Source organism: Lithobates pipiens, unplaced genomic scaffold, assembly GCF_037356315.1.
Source record: "Lithobates pipiens isolate NorthernLeopardFrog02 unplaced genomic scaffold, aLitPip1_a1.2 Scaffold_13, whole genome shotgun sequence".
Lineage (NCBI taxonomy): Eukaryota > Metazoa > Chordata > Amphibia > Anura > Ranidae > Lithobates > Lithobates pipiens.
The window spans coordinates 368,438,702-368,465,714 of record NW_027507718.1 but is presented as its reverse complement, the minus strand read 5'-3'; the positions used below and the strand labels follow the sequence as shown (position 1 = coordinate 368,465,714).

General features: G+C 40.1%; 1 protein-coding gene across 1 annotated transcript in view; it reads right to left on the bottom strand.

Annotated features, from left to right (window-relative positions):
- Positions 1-27,013, bottom strand: part of GALNTL6 (polypeptide N-acetylgalactosaminyltransferase like 6) — a 1,867,045-nt gene that overhangs the window by 486,167 nt on the left and 1,353,865 nt on the right. The window contains exon 6 of the mRNA XM_077477209.1: positions 21,134-21,317. Within this exon, the coding sequence (XP_077333335.1) occupies positions 21,134-21,317 (184 nt within the window). The remainder of the gene's footprint in view (positions 1-21,133; positions 21,318-27,013) is intronic.

Genomic DNA, 27,013 nt, shown 5'->3' with positions numbered 1-27,013 from the left:
AAAAGGGGCAATTTCAAGGTTGGGACAAGACATTATAACTGACAATGGTCAGCTTTTATGTGTTTAGTTAAAATCTTAAAATCTTAAAGCGTTTGTTAACCTCCCCCCAAAAAATGGGCTCCTTTAAAGCATGTTATATCACACAGTGCTTGTGCTATGTCATTTGGCCCTCTGTAACACCTAAAAAACCTGGCTGATCTTGCCAGTTTCTACCCTCTCCCCTGTAAACTGATCACAGTGTATTATGGCTGATGAGCCCTGACACCGTGGTTAGTTTACATGCCTCCATCATTCGCAGCTCTGCTCTCTGTCTTCTCTGTGCTTCTGACAGTGACACCCCCCCCCCCACTTGAATAACACTGACCTGCATGCAGCATTCGCTCTGCCTCCTATTGTAGTGTCCCTCTCTGTGTATGATTTATAAAGATAAATGCTGCAAATACCTCCTGAGTGGAGATTGTGAGCCCATGACAAGCCAGATCTCTCCTCCTCTCCTTCTCCCCTCCTCCTCCCCTCCTGACTGACATCAGCAGGGGAATCTCGACCCTTCCTGCTGCATCTCTCAGGGGAGGAAAGGAGAGATCAGGCCAGTCAAGTGATGCGATCTTGGCTCTGAAAGGTATTTGCAGCATTTATTTTTATAAATCATACACAGAGGGGGACACTACAATAGGAGGCAGTGATGATGGTGCAAACAGGTTAGAGTGGCTTAACAACAACCTTACAGTAGAAGCCCAGTCAAATGCTACAAGTACCCTGTAAAGGAAAGATGTCTATACCTTTCTATGTTGAGGGTGCTCTGGTCTGGTCACATTATCTCCCCAGTAGGGATGAGCTGAACAACACCCCCCCCCCCCCCCCCATTCGGTTCGCACCAGAACATGCGAACAGGCAAAAAATTTGTTCGAACACGCGAACACTGTTAAAGTCTATGGGACACAAACATGAATAATCAAAAGTGCAAATTTTAAAGACTTATATGCATGGTATTCTCATAAAAAGTGTTTGGGAACCTGGGTCCTGCCCCAGGGGACATGTATCAATGCAAAAAAAAGTTTTAAAAATGGCAGTTTTTTTGGTAGCAGTGAGTGATTTTAATAATGCTTAAAGTGAAACAATAAAAGTGTAATATTCCTTTAAATTTCGTACCTGGGGGGTGTCTATAGTATGCCTGTAAAGGGGCAAATATTTCCCATGTTCAGAACAGTCTAACAGCAAAATGACATTTCTCAAGGAAAAAAAGTAATTTAAAACTACTCGTGGCTACAATGAATTGTCGGTCCGCAATACACATAAAAGTTCATTGATAAAAACAGCATTGGGGATTTCCCCAATAGGGTAACCCCGAACCAAAATATAAAAAAAAATGCGTGGGGGCCCCCTAAATTCCATACCAGGCGCTTCAGGTCTGGTATGGATATTAAGGGGAATCTCGTGCCAAAATAAAAAAAAATGCGTGGGGGTCCCCCTCAAAATCCATTCCAAACTCTTCAGGTCTGGTATGGACTTTAAAGGGAACCCTGCACCAAAATATTTTTAAAAAATGGCGTAGGGCCCCCCAAAAATCCATACCAGACCCTTATCCGAGCATGCAACCTGGCAGGCCACAGGAAAAGAGGGGGGGATGAGAGAGTGCTCCCCCTCCTGAACTGTACCAGGCCACATGCCCTCAACATTGGGAGGGTGCTTTGAGGTAGCCCCTCAAAGCACCTTGTCCCCATGTTGATGGGGAGAAGGGCCTCATCCCCACAACCCTTGCCCGGTGGTTGTGGAGGTCTGCGGGTGGGGGGCTTATCGGAATCTGGACACACCTTTAACAAGGGGACCCACAGATCCCGCCCCCCATGTGAATTAGTAATGGGGTACAAATGTACCCCTACCATTTCACAAAAAATTTGACAAAAAGGTTAAAAAAGACAAGAGAGTTTTTGACAAGTCCTTTATTAAATTATTCTTCTTTCATCTTCTTTCTTCTGGTCTTACTTCCGTATTCTTCTTGTTCTTTCAACTTCTTCTCCATCTTCTTCTTCATTTTCTTCCTCCTCTCTTCTCGTCTTAACTTTGATTCGAACATAAAGCTCATCCCTGCTCCCCAGGCAGCCAGCTTCAGTGAAGAGGAGAGATCATCACCCATAGGCTGGCTTATTTATGTACTGTATTTATTACACTTGAACTTTTCTCTCTGGGTAGGGGGCTGGGTGTGTGTGAATGGGGAAATTCTCTCTCAGGGAGGGGGGTGCTGAACTGAGTCTCCCAGGTGAAAGAACGACTTGCTTCACCATTGCTGCTGATCACCAAAAATTGGGCTACATTTTTCCCACTGACCACCAATGATGGGGCTATATTCTTTACACTGACAGACCTACAGAACTATGCTTATGAGGAACCTCCTGTATATGGCCAGAGGGCATTTGTAAGGGGAGGGGGACTGTTATGGTCCCTACCGTGCCAAGTAGACTGCCAGGCGTGGTTGCTCTCCAAGTGGCTCAAGCTGGTATTGAACCCATGACTGCCTGTTTAGTGTTCCTGTTTCTTTGCCTGTGAGCCACACCTCAGTTCCTTTAGCCTGCTTTCCAGCTATGCCTAGTTCTGCATGAAGTACTGAGGGTGCTACCCTGATTGTACCTGTCACTCCGGGTTCAGATGAGCCAGTTTATCCAATCAGCTGGATATAAAACATTGCCTCACTCGGGGTTTGGTCAGTTCTTAGTGCTTATCGTTTATTCTGTCTTCTGGAATCCCTGACTAGGCTTCACCTCGACTATCCTTTGGCAAATTCCTGTCAAGCCCCCGTGCACAGATTCACAGCCCAGCTATCTTATTACCCTGTTACCTTGGGCTGTGTGTATTTTCAAGGTTGAGCATACATCTCTGCATCATGGACTCCAGCCTAGGTAAGCCCTTAAAGAAGCGTAGTCAACCAAGCCAAAAGGTCTGTTAAGAATAGTTGAAGATTGGGATCAGGCAAAAACTCTGGAATCCGGAAGTTCAAGGTTCAGGAGAAGACACAAGGCAGGGTTCTCCAATGGATCAGACAGGGTGCTCTCCAGCATCTCAGGTAGCTCAGCGACAAATCATCACAAGAGACAGCAGAGGTTCTGGTTCAAATTCAGGCCCTGACAGTACTTCCCTCCTTGAAGGATGTCCGCTGGAGGTCTTAGGGCATGGTTTGTAGATATGTGCATTTGTTTTCATCCAAATGCATTTTTGTCCGAATTTCAGGTATTTGCGTTATCGTTTTGACAAACGATAACGAAAGCACAGAATCCGAAGAACGAAAGATCCAACATAAATAAATGCTTTATTTTCATTTTTGTTTTGACACAGTTCGATACAGATAGGAGATTCGACGAGACTTTGACAATAACAATCTGTGTCTATTGAACTTGTATCATAAAAGTCCATTCACACAGGGGCAACACGATTTCCAGTGCGACTTTGGGAGGCAACTTGGACACGACTTGAGTGTGAATCACAGCGCGACTTACAACACGACTTTAATGTAAAAAAAAAAGGCATGGGTTCCCCTTCAAGAGCATACCAGACCCTTCAGTTCTAGTATGGATATTAAGGGGAACCGCCGGGGCAAAAAGAAAATGGCATGGGTCCCCCTCAAAATCCATACCAGACGCTTATCCGAGCACGCAACCTGGCTGGCCACAGGAAAAGAGGGGGGGACAAGAAAGAGCACCCCCCTCCTGAACCAGGCCACATACCCTCAACATTGGGAGGATGCTTTGGGGTCCCCCCAAAGCACCTTGTTCCCATGTTGATGAGGATAAGGGCCTCATCCCCACAACCCTGGCCGGTGGTTGTGGGGGTCTGTGGGCAGGGGGCTTATTGGAATCTGGAAACTCCCTTTAACAAGGGCACCCCCAGATACCGGCCTCCCCCTCTGTGTGAAATGGTAGGGGGGTACAAAAGTACCCCTACCATTTCACAAAAAAAGTGACAAAAGTGTTAAAAATGACAGGAGACGGTCTTTGACAAGTCCATTATTAAACTCTTCTTTCATCTTCTTTCTTCTGGTCTTTGGTCCACCATTTGTCTCTGCAAAGTATGAGTCTCCCCCTGTTGCCTTTCCACCATACTTTCTAGTTTGGCAACCTTTTCCTGGTAGGTAACACTGAATTCCTGCAGTTCAACAATTTTCTGCCCATAGCATATCCATCTTTTGGCCAGATTATTCTGTCATGATCAGGGGTCAGGCTCAAAGACCAGTTGCTGTAGCAGTAGCGGGACTACTGACCAATAGGATAGGTACACAGGTAGTCACCTGAGGTGCGGAGTCTAAGTATTAACCAATGTTCACCAGAGCTTCTGATGGAAGAGATAAATATTGCTGTGTGTTAGTACCAGGTCACAGTCTTCATGATTGCCCCAACAGGAGGTGAGCAAACCGAGGTCCACAAGTGGATAAGCAGGTAAGGATCAAACAGTAGTATAGTCAGTAAAACACGCCAATGGGTCGATAAAAAGTTGTAATATAATATGGACGGAAGCAGGGAAGATGAGAGCGAGATTCTGGCTGAAGCTGAAGCACAATAATCTGGCAAACAGGACGTGCAAAGACAAGGCTTAAATCAGGAAGTTTATGGGAGGAGCAAAGAGTTCAAGGTTCAGCAGAAGTTAAGGCTTGTAAGTAATTTTGAAGTTTTGGTAAAAGTGACTCACTGCACGTATCGCAAAGGCCTACATAATCAGCACCTAGTTGATGTTTGAATGAGGCAAGTTCAAGCCTCACTTCCATAGCAGGCTAGGAATAATGCCACTGGGAAAGAAGACATGAGCCAAGAAACAGGTCTTTATTAAGGCCTGCTTCTATGTGATCATTTTCCATCCTAACAGCGCCCCTCCTAATCTGTCACAGAGGTGAGGTTTAAAATCAGCTTATAAAGCTGCTTTTCTAGTGTGGCTGTTAGGATTGCCCTCTTTTCAAACACTTTAGAGTCATTCTGCAATTTTTTGTTTTTGTAGAATATAATACAGGATTGTAAAAGATTTGGGACACCTTTGGGTGCCCCAATGAGAGTAACAATGTGGTGCACACAGTGAGTGCAGCTAAATTGCATTAATAGTGGGAGGAGATTAGAGGGGAAGTGTTAAAAAAAAAGCATTATTGTACCCATAAAATATGCTAAGATTAATAAAACAAATGTCACTGTAAAAATATGAACTTAGCCAACCTTAAAAGTGGACAGTGTTAGTCAATAGGGCAGAGGTTAGTGTCAGTAGGGCACAGGATGGTTTCAGTAGAGCAGTGGATGGTGTCAGTAGGGCAGTAGACATTGTGTGGACAGTTAACGTAGTGTAGTGGATGGTGTGTGGACAGTGTCAGTAAAGCAGAGGTTGGTGTCAGTAGGGCAGAGGATGGTGTCAGTAGAGCAGTGGCTGTGTCAGTATTGCAGAGGACGGTGTCAGTAGGGGAGTAGATGGTGTCAATAGAGAAGAGGTTAGTGTCAGTGCGGCTGAGGATGATGTCAGTAGAGAAATGGACAGTGTCAGTAGAACAGAGGATGGTGTCAGTAGGACAGTGAATGGTATCAGTAGGGCCATGGATGGTGCTAGTTAGTAGAGCAGTGTATGGTGTCAGTAGGGCAGAGGATGGTGTCAGTAGAGCAGAGGTTGGTGTCAGTAGGCAGTGGATCGTGTCAGTAGAGTAGTGCATGGTGTCAGTTGTTATTTTAATTTTTAATGCCCGAGCAACAGAGAAAAGTAAAACCTGGAGAGGCGGGACAGCATTTACTAGAATCAATAGGCTGTTTTTTTCCTCCTGCAGCCACTAAATACAGGAAAGGAGTGTAAATGCCGCCCAAACTGTATATAATAGTTTGCAATGTTCCTATAAATGAAGTCAGAAATATGAATCCATGAGAAGGAGAAAAGGTATTTCACATACAACGGGCACACATGGGAAACCGAGATGCACCAAGTACACTTTTGTCCTTGAATGCAATTATGTATTTTTTAATTAGTCAATACATTTCTTTAGAATGCAATTTAATTGAATCAGCCTTCTTTAATCTTCTTTATAGCAACACTTAAACTAGAAGAGGGAAGAGAACATTAAGAACATGTGAGACAATGAACATATTGTATGCTGACAGTAAGCATGCTGACAAGAAGGGAGAGTGGAGCAAGTAGAGTGATGCCTTTGTTAAAGAGGAATGCAGTCTGCTCACATAATTTGTAATAAAAACATTTTTGCCATTCTGAAGCTTCCCTCCAACCACTTAGCATATTATGTTATATATACTGTGATTCTGTACTTGTCAAATATACTGCAGAAATCTCCCTCCACTAAGTCTGGCTGCATCCATTTTAACTGTGGGCAGCTGAAGCTGCTGTCTGTTCACTTCCTGGATTTACACAGATACACAGAGGCACACCTCCAGCTCTGCAGGCCTGCAGCTTTCATTGGCCCTCTTATGACTCACCCCCCCCCCCCTTCTTGGCAAACTCTCACAAGAGTGCATGATGTCATAAGCCTAGGCTTTTTACCAGACAAGAAACAGGAAGTGGGCTGTATAAGGTATTTACTGGCATAAAAATAATCCAAAGTTAAAACAACAAGGGCAGAATATTAAATATATGGAAAATTGAAAAAAATTACTGAAGGTTTAATGTTAATTTGGGAAGGGGTTTCGCTGTTCTAGCCTACAGGTGTGAAACACAGGCCCACTGGCTGAATGTGGCCCGCCAGGCCATTTCATGTGACTATTGCACCCAGGGCCTTTTTTGAGCTGAAATGTGTCTGAATACCATTCCACGAGTTCTGACTTTCACCCTCCATTCCCGCTCACCACTGTCACTTGTAAACACAGAAGCCTTCTGTGTTTACATGGACAGCTTTTCTCTTGGCGACTCTCACAGATCCCTGCCTACCCTGCTCATGGCAGAGACAATGCAGATGCAGGTGCAGTGTGGGATGGGGCATCATGTGGTAAGCTGCACTGCGATCCATATCTGTGCTGGGGTGCACAGATGCTGACCAATGATCTCTGTGCAAGTGAGAGAGAGACGCACAAATGACTACATTGCCAGGAAGTACTAGTTCGGGGCTGGGTAGGTGAGATGCATGGAAGCTTTTGGGGGGGGGGAGAGATGAGGGCTGTGGAGGGAGATGTGGGGAATAGAGGAGAGTGGTGCCGAGGTCAGAGACGAGAAGGGGGGAAAAGAAATGTGAACAGCCTGCGAAAGAGAGCTGAACCATACACACTGTGCCTAGCACACCCCTAAACCCTTCACTATGTATGTAGCACAGTCCTTAACCCTGCACTCTGTACACAGAGCACCCCTTAACTCTGCACATTGTATGTTGCACACCCCTAAACTCTGCAATCTGTGCATAGGGCACACCTGAACCCTGCACTTGGTACATAAGGCACCCCTGAACTCTGCACTATGTATGTAGTGCACTCCTAAAATCTGCACATAACACACTCCTATTATTTATTGCCCCTTTAAGAGCCTCCCACTGTTGAGTTTGTTGAGTTCCCACACCTATTCTTTGAGAAAAAAAAGACCTGGATAAATGTATAATCTTACAGATACAATTGGCCCTTTGAAGACCACTATAATGCTGATGATACAATTGAGTTCAACACACCTGTTCTAGACCTAGCTTCCTAGGGGAAGTTGAGAACCTGGCTTGTGCTGTAAGAGTGCCTGGATTAAAAATAAATGGTGCACCAATGAATGCATTTCAGCTGTGCATTTAGCTGCTTTCCCTGAGTTTACAGTATTGCTAAAGGTAGGATGTAGAAACACTGAAAATGTAATTCAAGTAGACAAGCATGGTTTGTTCTGTAATTCTAAACCAGTAAACATATATTTTTACGTGTTCAAGGTAAATGTAGCACTCCCGGGGCTTGATGCACAAATCTGCAGCGTTAATGCTTAAATAAGCAATGTTGGAAATCATAAGTCCTTAACCCTTGCCTTCTTTATATAAAGTAATAATAGCTGCCTGCAGCACTCACAAAATGTAAATATCCTTAATAGCTTGTAATACTTGTTTTTTGTTCTTTTATGCAGTAAGGATCTTTATTTTTCTAAATCTAGGCAGCTTGGTGTTCTATTAATGCTTTCAAATGAATGAATGGAAAGTTTTTTCCCTTTCCCTGTTTGTCTTACCCTAAGTGTTCAGAATGGGAATCAATATTATATTGACATATTCCAGCGCTATACTGTAGGCGGCAGGTGACCTGTGTTCTTTCTTCTTGTCATTACAATCGTGTGTGCCAAAACTCCGGTGTTTAAATATCTAGGTTACTTGCTCCATATTAACTCTCTGTGTGTGGCCATTACACACATTAAAAAAAAACTCTTTTGTTTCTAATTTATGTTTTACAAATTATTTTGCACTGGATATGAAGTAGCTCCAGATTTTTTTTTTAAGTGGTTTATTAAATGTTCAGCTATGTTAATAAAACATTTTTTTACCACCAATGGATTTACATGTTTGCCAGAGTGACGTGATTGCTCAGATGATCACAATGACAGCTGAAAAAGTAGAAAACCTTCCTGCTTGACTTCTTGAGTTCATTGATAATCCAATGCAAAGTCTAAATGTACTCAACTCCACTCTGAAAAATTTGTTGTCACAAGGTGACTTCTTATGACTAGGCCAGAAAGGGCAGGCAAAGTACATACAGTATGTGGGCAAAATAAAAAAGAACACATGTGCAATACAGGCATACCCCACTTTTAAGTAGACAATGGGGTTTATTTACTAAATCTGGAAAGTGCAAAATCAGGCTCACTTCTGCATAGAAACCAATGAGCTTCTAACCCCAGCTTGTTCAATTAAGCTTTGGTAATAAAACCTGGAAGCTGATTAGTTTCTATGCAGAAGTGAGCCTGAATTTGCACTTTTCAGCTTTAGTAAATAAACCCCATTGTGTACTTAAAAGTGGGGTATGCCTGTAAATCCCAGCAATACACACACATTTTCTATCTCACATAGCTGTTGAGTCTGATAGAAATACATTAGGCTCCTAACTACCAGTAGTAATCTGCCTATGCTGCACTGACATTTCAAGCAGTGTTGTCAATCATTCTTGTGTTAGTCTCTGTTGGATTACAGTACATCGTCCCCACCCCATTTCTATCTCACCAAATGGGGGGTCTGTAGTGTTCTTGGTATCCCAATGAAGCAGAGAAGGATTTGTCAGTCCACTACAGAAAGTTAGGAGCTTGCTGGATTTCTGGCAGATCAATTGGTATTTTTCTGCATACTGAAATGCAGTTGGATCAGATTTGATGAAGCTGCTGTTTGGCCAACGACTTCTGGCCTATTTTCTTTGATTTTTCAATTGATAGATGTTGGAGGTGGCCAACAGGGACTCCCATGACATGAACCCACAAGCGCCTCGCGATCTCCTGGGAATGATTGGTGCGGCTGGGAACAGCTGTGAACACCGATCTCCTTTATATAGATTTTTAGCAGACAGCCGCTTCTCCTTCTCTCCCTCCTGCGGCTGTCAGTTAAAAAGCTATACAGGGAGATCAGTGATCACAGCTGTCCCTCCTGTCGCAATGATCATTCCCAGCTGTTTCCTGTGTGCTCCTCCCCTGCCCCCTCCGTGTCCTGCTTCGCCCCTGTTCTTCTTTGCCCCTCCTATCCTCCTCCTCCACCTTTCCTTGTCCCCCACAGCCAGCTTCCCTCTCCTGCCATCTGCGGAGGGGGCGACTGTAAGCGAGATCGCTCCTGTGTCCTCCACTCAGTTTATGAATGAACAGGAACCTCTGTCTCCCGTTCATTCATCTTCAGTGCTGATAAGGGGACTGGAGAATCTGCGTCTTCAGTCCCTTTCTCTGTCTCAAAGGGTAGAGGTCAGGGATCTCTTTAGACCCCTGATATCTCACCAAAGCCCCCAAAAATGCTAAAAAGAATTCTAAAAAAATAAAGTGTAAAAAAATAAAATAAAAAACTACTGACACCACTCTCCCCTTCCCTACCAACACTGCCCACTGTCCCTACCCCCTCCCCCAAAAAGCATTGTAATTTTTTTTTTAAAACAAATTAAATTGTAAAAAAATCTATATATAAAAATAAAAAAATTACTGACACCAACCACTGCCACATACTCCCCACCCCTTCTCCAGAAGCACTGTGATAAATGAATGAAATTAGTTTGCCACCTCCCAGAAACTAGTTTTTGCAGTCTGGTATGTCTGTGACAGCGTCTCTTTAAAGGAGAGCTAGGTGTATCTAAGATATCACTGAAAGTGAAAGAAGACTTTTTTTAGTCACTTTATACAATGTTACTTTGCAGAAATTATTTTCCAAATATTGTAGGGCCTGGTCCATTCTTAAACTCTTGGTTGTGGGCTGAAACTGGGGCCTTCTAAGCTGAAAGTGAGGAGTCATTCCCACGTTATTCTAAAAATCAGAAGGTAAAATGCTATATATATATGGTTGGAATACATATATGAGAGATGATTTGCCCAACAAAGGGCTCGTATTGTTATCAGCCATTTCTGAGATTTATACAGCCTAGCAAAACAGCACAGTGCAGTTGGTGACCTGACTTTACTGTTTAGCAAAACAACTAGGTCACTCACCTGCCCAAGTCCTTGATAGGACAATGAAGTGCAAGCAGCAGACTGAAGGGCTCCACTCTCTACTCAGTCTGCATATTTTTTTTTTTTATCAGCACATGAACACCCCCAAACACCTGCATATCCCCTACTACTGCCCCCTTCCCCTCTAGCTTTCTACATTCCATGCACAGAATACAACAAGCTAGGCTTGTGCAATTAGTTTCGTAACGAATCCCACGTTATTCTAAAAATCAGAAGGTAAAATGCTATATATATATATATATATATATATATATATATATATATATATATATATATATGGTTGGAATACATATATGAGAGATGATTTGCCCAACAAAGGACTCGTATTGTTATCAGCCATTTCTGAGATTTATACAGCCTAGCAAAACAGCACAGTGCAGTTGGTGACCTGACTTTACTGTTTATCAAAACAACTAGGTCACTCACCTGCCCAAGTCCTTGATAGGACAATGAAGTGCAAGCAGCAGACTGAAGAGATCCACTCTCTACTCAGTCTGCATATTTTTTTTTTTATCAGCACATGAACACCCCCAAACACCTGCATATCCCCTACTACTGCCCCCTTCCCCTCTAGCTTTCTACATTCCATGCACAGAATACAACAAGCTAGGCTTGTGCAATTAGTTTCGTAAAAAATCGAAATTCGACCGAATTTTGCGTCTTAAATAAAAAAATAACGAATAACAATGAATACAAAAGAAATATAACGAATGAATTTGAATGAATTCGACATGATTCGGTAATTCTTTAAAGATCGAATGAAACAAAAGGTCAGCTCAAAGTAAATCTTATAGTCCAATCAGCTAAATAATTTTGTGCCGGAGGATGGATTACTGGCAAAGTGCATTCCTGAGAACTGAGTTAGAAGGGTGTTGTATTGTATTTGAGCCATGGAGAAGAGACATTGTCATTGTGTGTGTTAAAATATTCAATAAACAAACGACTTTCCAAACTACGAATCATTATCACGAATGTCTATACATACATAAATAGCGAATTTCAACGAATACGAACGAATGAATTCGACACTCTACGAATAATAACAAATTATCCGAAAACGTATTAACGTAACATAACGAATATAACAGAACAAAATTATGTATTTTACGAATGACAACGAACCGAAACTAAACGAAATTTTCCGTTGTGCACAAGTCTACAACAAGCAACTGATGTTGACTTAGGTGCTCACACTAATTGTTAATTTAAACACCTTTAATTATTTTTATGAACATATCTGCATGAATTATTATTATTTGTTATTTTTTTTTCCTAATGTTTAGCTTAAACTACTTTCCAGCACTCCTTCAGCCAAATGCTCCCCTCACAAACAGAGTGAATTGCTGTCACTGGGTGTAATATTGTTGTAATTACTCTTGTGCTCCTGCTGCATAGTTTTTATACCTGAAAAGCAGGAAGAATATGTGTGTAGATAATAATGAACTGTGCTTGTGAGGAAGTATTGGACAGGCTGTGGAAGGGTAATGACTGGACGCAGTTAACTATAAGCTGCTATGGTATTAGAAAGAAGCAGCAGCTGCATTCATTCATCTCACATGGGTCATTCCCACCCAGATGCCTTGGGCTGCTCACCAGTTTCAACAGTTTCCAACAAATTTGGGCAGAAAAATAATTATAATAAAATAAGCAATGTTCTTAAAAACTTTGAAAATAGCACGCTATTAGAAATGTGCCTACAACACTATTTCACTTTCAATTAGTGTCCTAAAACGTTTTAATTTTATTTGTCATTTACTTAATTAGCATATAGTAAATGCCAGATGCTTTTGGAAGACCTTAGATATTATATCAAATTAAACAAGTAAAAAAAAAAATGTCTAGAAATTTTCCTGGAGCTAATAGTGAAGAGGCCACAAAGGAGACAGCACTTTAGGGGTTGCCCATTGTTCCTTCTCGTACACAAATACAACATTTTTTATCTTATATGAGATACACATAAACTTGCAGCAACATTGGTCACTGAGGTATCAAAATAAAAGTGAACTAGTGTGTAGATAAGTGAAACCAAGCCTTGCTTTTAGACAGCTTTCACACCAAGCCCATAGCGTCGGCAGTAAAACGCTACTATGTTTAGCCGCGTTTGCAGCGCATTTCGGCCACTAGCGGGGTGCTTTTACCCCCAAAAAACTTTGTAAGCAAGCAAAGCAAATGCCTCTTACCTCAGCAAGGTTATTGACAACTGTGGGTTGATTTACTAAAGGCAAATAGACTAGCATTTTTGCAAGTGCAGTTGCACTAATTTTCCTCAGAGCTTAGTGAATGTGGCGAGCCTTCTTTTTGTAAAGAATACCTAATCAGGTATTGCTTTTTTGCTTGCACATGACTGGATGATGGAAATCCGTTGAAATCACCAGAGCTTCACCACATTCACTAAGGTCTGGGGGAAATGAGTGCAACCACACTTGCAAAGTGCACAGTCTATTTGATTTTATTAAATCAACCCGTATGATTCAGTAATTTCAGTGGATATTTTAGCGTTGAAAAAACTTCTAAGGAACCATAACATAAAAGCCAAACGCAGACATTCCTCACAAGAATGAAAAGGGGGGCACAATTAGGGGCCCACCGTCTTGAGACTGTGGCCACCCCACGTTTGGCTAGGAAACGTTGTTATATGTATAATATGCAGATTAGTTATTTAGGGTTACTGTCACTTTAAGAATGGGGAATGAAGATTCTAGTATCCAATGGGAATCATTTGAATTCTTTGGAAACTGGGATTGCCTTCTTAAGGGCTGCTGCTGTGTAGCTTTTTCCCCCAGGACCAGAGCAGAAGCACAAGAACTCCCTCCCTCCCCAGTTGCAGGCACTATTTATGTGGTCAGGTCACCCTGGATATCTAGGGGGGGGGAAGGTTTTTTGTATATGGTACAATGTTGATGCATTGCTGCTCGAGTTCTGATAACTGGCCAGTTTAATAATATTTGTTTTCATGAAAGTTATGCTGAAAGTTATTATTTACAATACAATTGTAATGTTTAGGAAATATGTAAACCAATAAAATGTGCCTTGGCCAAAATGTTGCCAAAATGCAATCTTGTTTATTTATTTATTTGCTGGTATCTGGGTAAAAGGTTTATTTGAGGTGAGTGTGGCCTTCAGTCTCATAGAAGACCTAAAGACCATCAAATCCTATCACAGAAGCAGCTTTCCAACTATAGATGATTCTGAAGTTCAAAGCATATGGCTGTGCATTCCTCATCTACCCTCCCCAAGGTAACAGTGCCTGGCCTTGACATTTCTTTGCTTAGACTCCAAGCACTGCATTGTGGGAATCAGAAGAAAGGAAACTGGTGAATCCCATGCTATGCTTATAGGGTTTTTTGGGGTTAGCAGCTGTGTACTGGGGCACTGTGCAAGAAAATCTAATTCTTGGCACTACTGGGTGTCTGCTATAAATTAGTGAGGACCCTTTTTTTGTGACTCTGCAACATGTTTGCTTTACCTTCATGAATGTTTCTCTCTTTTTTTTTGCCCTACTTGATGGCATTGTGGAGTCCGAGTGATATGTTTACCTTATGACATATATTACATGTAATATCCATTAGCAGAAAATTCATGTGAAGCTATAAGCACCAGAAGCAGCATCAATGAATCTTGCTTTTACTACATCGTAACGTTCAATTGTCAGAACTGTTGCAGAATATGACTATTTTTTTCCCTAACTACTCTTTTATAACTATTAGTGGATAAAGGTAGAAAACAAAAAATATTTTCTCACTACATTTGTCATATTTAACAGGCCTGCATGTGACCACTACATTTCTAATTGAGCCCTACTGTTCTAATATGAATACTTATTGGTACTTTCTTGAATCCCCAATAGTTCTTTTCTTTAGGAGACAAGGAAACATTATTGTCTATTGAAAACATATAAAAAATCCCATGCAAGATGTTATGGCTCAGCAGTCCTGTGCTGAATTCATTATAGAAATAAGGCAAAGTCCTTGTGTTCATTAAAGGGATTTATTTACTCCTTCTATAGCAGAAACTATGGATGCAGAGCAAAAGGGGCTCCTGACAAGTAAACGTTTGAGAATATTTCTTGATTGATGGTATAAGTGAAGTAATTGCAGAAAATAATGCAACATAATGGTGTGCCTAATAAACTTGACTGTGTTTGTCTGATTAAAGCTTTGGCCAAAGAACTAAAATCAAATCCGGAGTGCTACTACTGCTGCTAAGAGAAGTACAGGGATGTATACCTTTCTGATGCATGCAGTAGAAAATCTCTAAAAGCTATCATCCTAAGAGTCACAAGTATATAATTTGCTCACTTTAACAGGTATTTCAATAAGTATATGGGCAACATTTTAAAGTCGACCAATAAGTAACTTTAAAACTCTATATGCATACATTTCTGCCATGTCACAGTAAACACCAACAGTATACAGGGTACATTATAGAGTATATATTTTTAAATATTGCTCAAAGATTGCCCAAGCGTAGAATAATTGAAGAATATTGTCATTGATCTGCTAAAGGGAGGATGAAATATTTCCCTCCCCAGTTATTACTCTGTTCCCTGCAGTATTCTATCATGTCATAGGGTAAGGGGAGATGGGACTAATCTATGTGAAAAGGTGATGTTTGTGTTTATAGGTCACAGAATAAGAAGCAGCAGATTAAATTAGTATAGATATCAGAGAATACTTATGTATTAAAAAGGGCCCAGGCGCTACCTATAGTGGCTAAAGAGAGATGTGTGCATATATGTGTACAGACATAAATATATAGATACACATACAGCACCACCGACTAGAAAATCCCAATGATTGTTGATGATAAGACCCCCCAACATCCACTAATTGAATACAGGAGAGTGGACTAGGCAAGGCAAGTGGCAAACAGACCATATAATTTTACCCCAAGGGTAAATAATATAGATTCAGTACTAGTTATTATGATATACGCTACTGCCTATAGTATACTAAAAAATAGTACAGACTATAAATATCATACCAATCCCATAAGTGTAAAACACTAAATCCAACTCATATAGCCATATGCCCAATGAGCAGGCTAGTCACAGTGGAGATATATATATAAACCTAAATAGGTATTGATGATAAAATGTGACTGTGCAGACACATAAGGTGCTGAAAATATACAAAAAGTGCTAAAATACACAAAAAATACTAAAAAACCGCAGATGTGCAAAGAATGCAAAAATGTGCAAAAAGTGCAAATGTTGTACAATAATTAATCACATAGAAAACTAATATTATTGTGACAAGGAAAAAAGCAAAATAAAAATAAAAATAAAAATCAGAGCAAACTTAATTTAGTGCATAAAGTCCATAGATAAATTCATACATGAAACAAATGAAACAAATAATGTCCTAGAGGGTGCAGTCCAAGGCAAAAAGGGGATATGTATGCTCAAAATCTTCAAGTAGGTGCAGGTTAAAGTGACTGGTGCTCAAATATATATAATTCAGGTGACTTCCGTGCTCACCCCCTCAGCTCCCCACTCACTGGAACTTTATACCCACGAAGGGCAATCAGGCCTGTAAGTCTCAAGCAGCAGGGACTGGTCCATGGAAGGAAAGTCCAAAGGAGGCATTTTTCCACTCTTTTCTCCTTTCTTGGTGTATAGAGAGGGTTTTGTGAGCTGATGCTGGTAGATCGGAATATCCTCAGAGAGAAAAAAGGGGGCTCATAGTGTAGTAATTCCAGGTATCAAAGGTTAATTTTAAACCATAAGCTTTATTGGTTAACACACACTATAGGTAGCGCCTGGGCCCTTTTTAATACATAAGTATTCTCTGATATCTGTTACAACTCACAATCCTTCTTAGAACTGCGAGGTATAGGGGCGGCGACACCGTTTTTAGTGTTCTGTCAGTTTGTGCCGTGTTTTGATATTACCACTATAGCGCGGTCTGGTCCTGTGTGACCTGTGTTTATGATTAAATTAATATGTGAGTATGATGGATTTTTACACTGGAAAAGTGTGAATCTACTGCAGTGGGCAGAGCTGTGTAAGGCACCCATTGGGTACTGGTAGTGGTAGGTCAACTCAAAATGTTCCTATGTAAAAATGAAATGTGAATAACTATTCTACTGTATGTTCATTGATTTCATGCTTGGCGATTGGTGATGAATATCATATATATAACAGCATAATTCTGAAACAAAGCACGTTGTTGGCATAATAGTATGCACCAAGTAGGACACCTTGCACAGTCATGCTGTATAACACTGGTAACACTTTTCACCTGTCATGAAAGAAATATGTAGACTGCCATTGATGACCTCTTTCTCACAGAATCATAGTTTTCAGGTTGTTGTGTTGATAGATGGCCTTACTTAATTTTTGAGTCACATACCTGGTAAGTAGCATATAGTATATAGTATAAAGTATATAGTTAAAGGACAACTATAACTTTAGTACTGTTGTCCTTTAATGAATGCCACCACCTGCCTGAATATATCCTTCCATGTAAAATGCTTACCTTCCTCCCATTAGATTACATTCCTTAACATTTCAGTGATATGCACTGTGCATTGCTGCCTGGTGCCCCACAGCCTTTGATGGGAAAAAAACACTGGGTCTTCTTCTAACTGCACAAATGCATCATGGCTTGATTCATTTCTAAAGGTGAGCAGCACTCCAATGTAAAAGCTATAGATAGTTGTTTGTATAGCTCACTCATAGAAATGACGAGGACCATGGTGTGCATGCGCTGTAAGAAAGGGACCTTGACATCACCAGTCAAAGTCTGTGTGGCATCAAGTACATCTACACAGTAAATATCACAGGAACAGGGAGGAAGATAAGGACATTCCATGGTAGGCTGCATCTAGGGGGTTCATTAATCAAAGGACAAAGGTACAGTTGTCTGACACTCATTGATAGCATGTATATTTTATGACTGTGAATCAAAAAGGGTTAAAGCAAGGCACAGCCAAACAACCAGTGTTAATTTCATTTCCCAGGAAAATGTCATCATAATTTTTGCCAGCGGTATGCTTCCGGAGATGAAGACTAAACTAAAATTACCGCACATTTTTTCAATTGATGAAAACTATGATGAAAGTCAATTCTCATTTTTTCGTCAACAAATGTAAACAGAACAAAAATGTGAGGGAGGGATGTAAATCCATGTGAACCCTCAGTTTCCTTGGAGCTCCACCTGTAAAGACCGTGAGTGTTTCCCCTCTCAGCAGCCAAGGTAGGAACCGTAGAGTGCTTAGTGGTGTGGTGGGCTTAGTAAAATGCAGCATTGCAGTCCTCCTCACATGACTGTCCAAAGCATTGTGTGCATTACAGGCCTTCTCAGATCACCCTTCAGAGTGTCTGTGTAGTTTTTCCAAACCTTAATACCATAAATGATAACATGATATTGGATTTTTTGTACTCAATGAGTATATAATGAGTATGTAAATTCTAGACACATGCTTAAATAATGCATTACAATTCAACTAAACACATTAGATTTTAGTCAATTCAAATTATTTAGCCAACTAAAATGTATTGCAGATTTCATTTGACTAAATGCAACAAAAACATAAACAATGCAGATGACTAAAATATGAGTAAAACTAAAATGGTATTTTAGTTAAAAGACTATTATTAAAACCAAATCAAATTTGAAGTCAAAATAATACTGTAGGCAACAATTATTTTTAGAACTGGACAACCAGTGCCAGTCCTCGTTCTTCTCTCGTGACAGGTGTAATTTATATTTATATTTTCTAAGGAATAATCTTTTTTTTTTCCTGTTGCATCTATTCTAACTGGAAAAGGCTTTCCTTTTTCTTCTGCCTTGCAATGTGCTTTGTAATTCTTTGAATAAGAAGACTTAGCCATGAACCTCATGAGTACACTTAACTCAACATGCAGCTGAAAAGGGTTCATACAATAAATCAGGACTGTCGGGTAAGCATAAATAACCTTACAGTCCACATTTATTTAATTATACACAAGGATAGCACACATTAAAGCCAATCTTTGAGCAGTGATATAGAAAAGAGTGATGTATGAAAATAGAAACTGCTCTAATGGTTAATAAACGGAATATTAGTATTCTTGCAGCAAAAAAATAAAAAATAATAAAAATAAATATAATTATATATATATATATATATATATATATATATATATATATATATATATATATATATATATATATATATATATATATATATATAAATATATATAAAATGAAGCTTGCTTTATAGAAATTTGCTATCTACAGTAAAGTGCTGGGTAGCTGAAATAAACAAGGCCACGGTGAGGCTTAATGGATTTTGTGAATGTTGCCTTTATGCACTGCTTTTTCTACGGTGTCAACATGGTAAAGTGTTTTAGAAAGTTGCTGTGAATACTACCTCTGATGAAACCGTTTTCCCTTTCCTTGATGTACTGCACTTCAATATAAAATAAAAATAGAACAGATGTTTGGCATTGCACAAGTTTCACTTTCCATAAACCTAATTAAAAAGCAAGTTACATAAATTTTTAAGATCCCAATATGACATAAATGAAGAAAATGAGGATTGATGTAATTGTGTCACACCTTCCCTTGCTCAGTATCCACTTACCTTATTATACCATCTCTTGTTATATATTTGTGCATATTCATCACTCAATCTCAATTAACCATGGGTATTAGTGTCTAAACAGGACTGTGCATCTGCTGTTGTTAATTACCAAGTATCAGTTTTGAGTTTCTCTTGTGATAGTTCATTCGGTGAAACCATGTAAAGAGCAACAATTATGCGCAAAGCACAACAATCTGCCAACCAATCAGATTTAAAAGGTAAGTTCACCTTTGTACACTTTTTTCTGAATTTCAGTTCCCCTATGCACTAATATAGCATTCATGTACTTTTTTTTGCAAAAATATCAAGGCTTTCTATTAAATCTACAGTCACTGACTTTTCTTGTCCTAATCCATGTTTTCAGACGTTTCCATTAGTAATGTCTTCTTCCTAAACAGACTTTAAGTCATGACAAAGGAAGGAGTTGACCAGCTAAACTCAGTAGCACACACTCTGCATCATTCACCCACCCCCTGCCAGTTGCACGTTTTTTTACATGAAATGCAATCCACCAGTGATCACCCTTCTCACTAAATGCACAATGTACAATCCGATTGCATAGTGTAAGGACATCTTTATGCACCTAAAATTAGCTGAAAGCTCAACTGGTAATTTTAACGGCACACCAAACACAGAAGCAAACACACATTTTGCAAAATGAAAAAACAAGTGGCAAATGCTGCAAAACGTGCAGTAAAATACACACAAACTGTCCTGTTAACCACAGCCAATTGAGTGTCACAGGAAAAACAAGACACAAAACAGCCAATCCCCCTTTGCTAGGTGTGACTATGGCCTGAAAGTGAAATTGGTGCGATAACACAAGAAAAGTGAGGCTCCATTCACATCTGTGCATTTCCTTGCATTTCAGAAATGCATTGCACCAAAATTTGCAGTAAAAAACACACCAAACTCCACTCTAAAAATTTGTTCTGAAGCTTCTTTGGGGGATTTCTGTGTGTAGGGGAGCCCATACAGGTGGATGGGCTGCCCTATATGTAATGAGTGAAAATGCTCCAAAACGCCTCCCCCCTCACTAAAAATACCCCCAAAAAAAAATGTGGGAATGCGAGTTCCCGCTATACAGAGATGTGAACAGGGCTTGTCAGCTGACTGTTTCTGTCCATCCCTTCCTATGTACTTGTATAAAGATGGCCACACACTATGAAATCTGATTGTATATTGTGCATTTAGTGAGAAGGGTGATCAATGATTGATTGCATTTAACTTAAAAAACTTGCAGCTGAGAGTGGGTGAGTGGAGGATGCAGGATATGTGCTAATGAGGTAAGCTGGTCAACTCCTTCCTTTGTTATGACCTAAAGTATGTTCAGAAAGAAGACGTTACTAATGGAAACATCTAGAAACATGGATTAGGACAAGAAAAGTAAGTGACTGTAGATTTAATGGAAAGCTTTGATATTTTTGGAAAAACTGTACATGAATGCTATATTGGTGCATAGGGGAGCGGGAATTTAGAAAAAAAAAATGTACGAAGGTGAATTTACCCTTTAAGATTGCTTCAATTAGGGAAAAGATGCATTTTGACTTGTTCTGTGTTGACATTTGCTTTACTAAATAATTCACCTAATTTACTTATTTTTTTATGTATGTAATCATAGAGTAGAGTATTTTACGCTGTATATATAAAAGAGCAGAAAGACTATCAACCTTTCAGAACAGCTCCAAGGTCACAAAAAAAATGATACCGAGTCCATGGTCATGACCAATGGTGTGCCATATGTCCTAGAACAAGAGTTTTCCACTTTAGCAATAAAAGTAAAAGTGCCTCTGTGAAACTTTAACCTGAAGAGGTGCAAAACTCCTCCATGGCAATTATTCTTAAAATAAGTTACATGTAAGTATAACATTTATCCAGTACTAGAATCCTTGAAAGTGTATTTTATTCCTGCTTTGTTATCTCCTTCCCCGTCATCACACAGTGTGCTTTCTATACTTTTATTTCTACTTACTCAAAAGGCTCACTGGGATCTGTTCTTTGTAGTTCCGGAGGAATTGGGATTCGTTTATAGTACATCTCCCAGTCAAAGGCTCCTCTCATAGCATCTCCTGCTTGAGCTTCATATCCAAAGTGATTGTGGTCAATGACATCTATCATGGGACACACAATTGTTTTGTGGTTCAGAGCAATCTGATCTGAAAAATGAAAGCACAGAAAACAGGAAGATATGTTTAGTCCACTCATTTATCATATTATTGAAACTTGACTGCGGCGAATCTCCCAGGGATGAAATGATTGTCTTTTTTTCCCTGAACTACTGTGGCTCCCCCAAAGCATTTTACTTTTTAAAGCAGATTTGAACTGCTATCTAATGCCAAGCCTTATGCAGCTGGACAGTGATTAAAGACAATTATAGTTTTTTTTTAGGGGAGCAATGTCCCAGGGAGAGCAGCAGAAGCCCAACCACTTATATCTCTGTCATTCAGCTGCGGCAAGCTGTCCTCAATCTGTCACTTGAAGAGACAAGCATTGCTGTCTAAAATACTCTCAAAACAGCTTGTGAAGGATGCTGTGCTTGGGAATTATCTTTCTAGGTTTGTGCTGAAGTGCTTATTTCTTGTAAGCATGTTAAGCATTAGAATGCACCTACATTTTCTGCATCCTGATCATTTATTGTATTCCCCTTTCTAACCTGTTAAAACTATTTAATATTGCCTAACACACTTGACTGTTTCAGGCAGCTGGCTATAGTATGTGAATAAACCTGGTCATTCACATTACACTCAGTGGTCTATTTATAAAATATTCCTTGGCCAAAATGTCATGCATATTTGTGCAGGCTGGACAAATGTTCCCTATATGTTCCCTATATTTTCTCTAATAGATGAATCCCTCTTTTTACAGCTCCATTTAGTGGCCAAAATGTGGTATAATTTTCTGAACTACCTCAATGGGAAAATATGTTGCATTTTGGCCACTAGATGGAGCTGACCATCATAGGAAATAATCCATTACCGGAAAATAAAGGGAAAGTTTGTCCAGCCTTCACATTCATCCAAAGAATATTCTAAAATAGACCCCTTATTATAAACTCTTTTTTGGATTTACCAACAACTATGTAGTGGCCTACCAAAACAAATTATTCAAGCTACGGTATGTAAATTATAATAATGTAGCTCACTCCACCTGTCACTCCCCTCCTCCCCGTCACCCCCGCTCCCACAGCTCCATCCGATTCAGATCCCCTGTCCCTCCCCCTTTTCTCCCCCCCTCTCTCCTCTCTCTTTTACTCTCTCCCTTTCCCTCTCTATTCGCCTCCCTCCATTTTTTCATCTCCTTTGTTTCTTTCCCACTTTTCACTCCTTCCTCCATGTCCAACCATCTTTTTTCTCACTCCCTCTTGCTGACATTCACACTCTTGGCTAATCAGAACCCCCCCCCCCCCCCCCGTGGAGTTTGCCAGCCAAATCACTCTCCACTCCCCTTTTCATGCAAATTACATGAGGGTATTTACCACTGTAACTACCCAAAAACCTTTGTCTTTCAGACACCTAGGTCCCCATCACATCAGGACTTCAACTCATTACATGACATTCCTCATCATGTTAACCCCTCCTGATCAAGGGGGCTTGCTCCTGCATTTTTTATGATTTCCATTAGCTGTATGTCCAGTTACCCTGTTCATAGGCTGTTTCTGTGATCGTTAAATTACTCTGTAAGACATTTTTGGAAATTCATTCTATTTGGGCAATGTGTATATTCTTCATATTATTTGCCAACTTTCTCAAGTACCTATTTTATTTTAATACAATTCTCTATGAAAAAAAAAAACAAATTATAATAATGTAGGCCTCATGTTAAATATTATTATATTAACATTCTACAATAAAATTGTAACATGTGTTATTGGCTTTGGTGAACAGAATCCATGTATTAAATAAGCATTTTAGCGAGAATGACCATAGATGGGTAGATATCTTTCCAAGATGAGACATGGCTGCCCCTATGGGAATTATTGGGCTTCATCACATTCTTCTAAGTGTGTTCATAATTGCATATATGAATAACAGTTTGGATATCCATATAGTGTTATTTATGCTCCCCCCCTGCAAAATCGAGGTCCTGAAACAGAGGATACCTGTTGTGACCAATTTACATCATACGCTGCTATGGCATCGTGCAACAGTGATTATGTAACACAATAATAAAAAAACAGTAATGTGCATGTGCCTATAGCAACCAGTCAGACCCAAATTGGAATATCATTATTAAAGGAATTCTGTGCTGAGGCTGCCATTGCTGCCATTGCTGACTGGTTTCTAATAATAGTAGCTGAATTAAAAATGAAGCCAGAACACCAGATCTACATTATTGTCCCAGTTCAGGGCTGTAAATATTAGATAAGTATAACAGCCAAGCAAATAGCATTTTTAGAAAAAAGAGGGCAGCAAACGATGTCTTTCTTTTTTCAGTACAGGCTTGCTTTAGGCCCCGTTCACATCTGCCCATTTGTGACACCTATACAACTTTACCACTCTAAATACACAATAAACTATTTTATAACATGCAAAATTTGAAGCAACATAAAAATACTATAGCTGCCACTCAGTATTTCTTCATATTCGAAACTACCATTGTATTCTTGTCTCTGATCATATAAAGTGATATTTATTTTATATAATATGCATTGATGCATTTTATAAAACACCACTTCTTGTTCATATTTTATTCTTCATTTGTAACAAATGGTTCTTTTTTGTTTGCAGCAGTTTATTTTTTCCATCCATGCCCTTTGTGCCATGAAAATTTGAGCTGCAATTCAGCACAGTGGTCAATATTCCATCGACTATTATGAAGCCAGTTTTTACAGGCTTTAACTTTTAATCGAGGGGATATTTTCAACAAAGGGTGGTCTCATTGGAAAAATAGGAGGCATGCAAGGTGTATAAAAAATGACATTACTTTTGTCTGTTCTTGAAATCTAATGTAAAGTAAATGTAAAGGAATAAAAGGCGTTTACATTTTATTATAAAGTGGCCATTATCTGTTTTACTGCTATAATTACATGTAACAAATAAATGCAATTTCCAATGTGCTGACATTGGAAATTGCATTTATTTTACTATAGTAAATTCTAACAATAGAGACATCTAACTATTAAGGCTGTTGTGGAGAGAATAATTGGCATTTTAATAACCATATTTATAAAATTGCAACTTCAAGTTTTACCAAGACAGTACTAATCAAACACTTTCTTACAATGCAGCCATATCACTTTGTGCTTCAAAAACTCCAGTAATACCGTATATACTCGAGTATAGGCCGACCCGAATATAAGCCGAGGTCCCCAATTTACCCCCAAAAAACTGGAAAAAATTATTGACTCGTGTATAAGCCGAGGGTGAGACATGCCTGTCCATCCCTGTGTGTCGTCCATCCCTGTGTGTGTCCATGCATCCGTGTGTGTGTGTGTCCATGCATCCGTGTGTGTGTGTGTGTCCATGCATCCGTGTGTGTGTGTGTCCATGCATCCGTGTGTGTGTGTGTCCATCCATCCCTGTGTGTGTGCATGCATCCGTGTGTGTGTGTGTGTGTGTGTGTGTGTGTCCATGCATCCGTGTGTGTCCATCCATCCCTGTGTGTGCATGCATCCGTGTGTGTGTGTGTGTGTGTGTGTGTGTGTGTGTGTGTGTGTGTGTGTGTCCGTGCAGCCTACCTGTGTCCAGCCTGCCTGTGTCCGTCCAGCCTGTGTCCGTCCCGGCCTGTGTCCGTCCCGGCCTGCGTCCCGTCCCGGCCTGCGTCCCGTCCCGGCCTGCGTCCCGTCCCGGCCTGCGTCCCGTCCCGGCCTGCGTCCCGGCCCGTCCCGCAGCTCTTCGTCGGTGGCCATTCTAGGATTCAAAAGCCGCGCCTCCGTCGGTGATAGGCGGAACACTCAATTTCCCACTGACTGCTGGGAAATTGAGTGTTCCGCCTATCGGATGTCCGTGATAGGCGGAACACTCAATTTCCCAGCAGTCAGTGGTCCGCCTATCATGGACGTCCGCTCATCCTCATACTACGGACGAGGATGAGAGGACGTCCGTGATAGGCGGAACACAGACTGCTGGGAAATTCAGTGTTCCGCCTATCACAGGCGAAGGCGGAGACGGAGGCGCGGCCTTTGAATCCTAGAATGGCCGCTGTCTGTCTGCTCGACACGCTGATCGGGCAGACAGACAGCGATGACTCGAGTATAAGCCGAGGGGGGCACTTTCAGCCTCAAAAAAGAGGCTGAAAATCTCGGCTTATACTCGAGTATATACGGTACATGGTACTTTCAAGACATTATATTGCATGAGGTAGCATAGTAAGCTTGAAATTCTTATCTATTATGGTCTTTTTGTCTACAGATTACAAAAAAGTCTTTCAAATTGGCCTAGGAAGAGTTTTACATAGAAAAAACATGTTTTATAAAGGAAATAGCAAAAAGACTCATTATTGTACAATTAGGTCATCCTGTTGTGTGCGTTTCCAGTGATTTCAAGCGCATCTCCGTTGTTATGCAAATATTTGTCAAATCTGCTATCCCCATTAAGTCTTTGCTCTCATTTATCCAGGTCATGGTATAGCTAGTAGCTACTGTATATGGGAAGACAGCAACCTCTCATCAAATTAATGGGCCAACATAAAAGGATGGGTTAACTCTGCAGTCTTTCTACACCATAAAAAAGCACCCTTTACTATCCATAGTCTTTCAGATTTTTAATTTTTTTTGCATATTTGTCACACTTTAACGGCTTCAGCCGTGGAAGATTTTACCCCCTTCCTGACCAGAGCACTTTTTGCGATTCGGCACTGTGAACTGTGCAATTGAGCGGTCATGCGACATTGCACCCAAAAAAAATTGATGTCCTTTTTTTCCCACAAATAGAGCTTTCTTGTGGTGATGTTTGATCACCTATGCGTTTTTTATTTTTTGTGCTATAAACAAAAAAAGAGTGACAATTTTGAAAAAAAAAAAACGTATTATTTTTGCTATAATAAATATCCCACAAAAATATATAGAAAAACATTTTTTTTCCTCAGTTTAGGCTGATATTTATTCTTCTACATATTTTTGGTAAAAAAATTGCAATAAGCATATGTTGATTGGTTTGCACAAAAGTTATAGTGTCTACAAAATAGGGGATCGTTTTATGGCATTTTTTTTTTTTTATATTGTGTAATATTGTGTAGTATTTATTAGTAATGGTTGAAAAAAACAATCCAAAGCACTTACATGTGGGTGTGCTTTAGGTAAGCACCAAAAGAGACAGCCTTCTGTATATAAAAAAAAAAAAATCCCTGCTCTTCACTGGCCATAAATGTGGGTACCCCCCCCTTTGAATGTGACATTAGCCGTGGAAACTGCACAGCCTCATTGGAGTGGTAATTTTCTTTTTTTTTTTCCCATGAAAATTTTTCTTTTATTAAAGATAATGGTAAACAGAACATGTAAAATACCTTACAATAATGCAACAGACAAGCATATATTGTTATCATTACAGAAAAGAACATGGTACATCATCTTCGGTCTGAGTACAAGCAACATGTACAAGTAATTTTAAAAGAACTACATTAGGCCTAATGTGTATGCCCCTTAGTCCTACAAGGACAATCTATAGTATGTAGGGCAAGCATGGTGAGGTAAAGACAATCGTGTGGGCTCTTAGAAAAACCCCACCTTTAGTTGTACATTTCTTGTTTGGGGGGATGCCGACCGCCGGTCCATCTCACATTAGGCCCCACAATCCGCACCCCTCCCTTGGTCATTGCCCAATGTAAATAATTAGGGGATGGGGAGTTCGGAAATTTAAATTGGGAAAGGGGGACAGGGAAGGTGGGAAGGAAAAATCAGGAAAGTTTGGGGGAG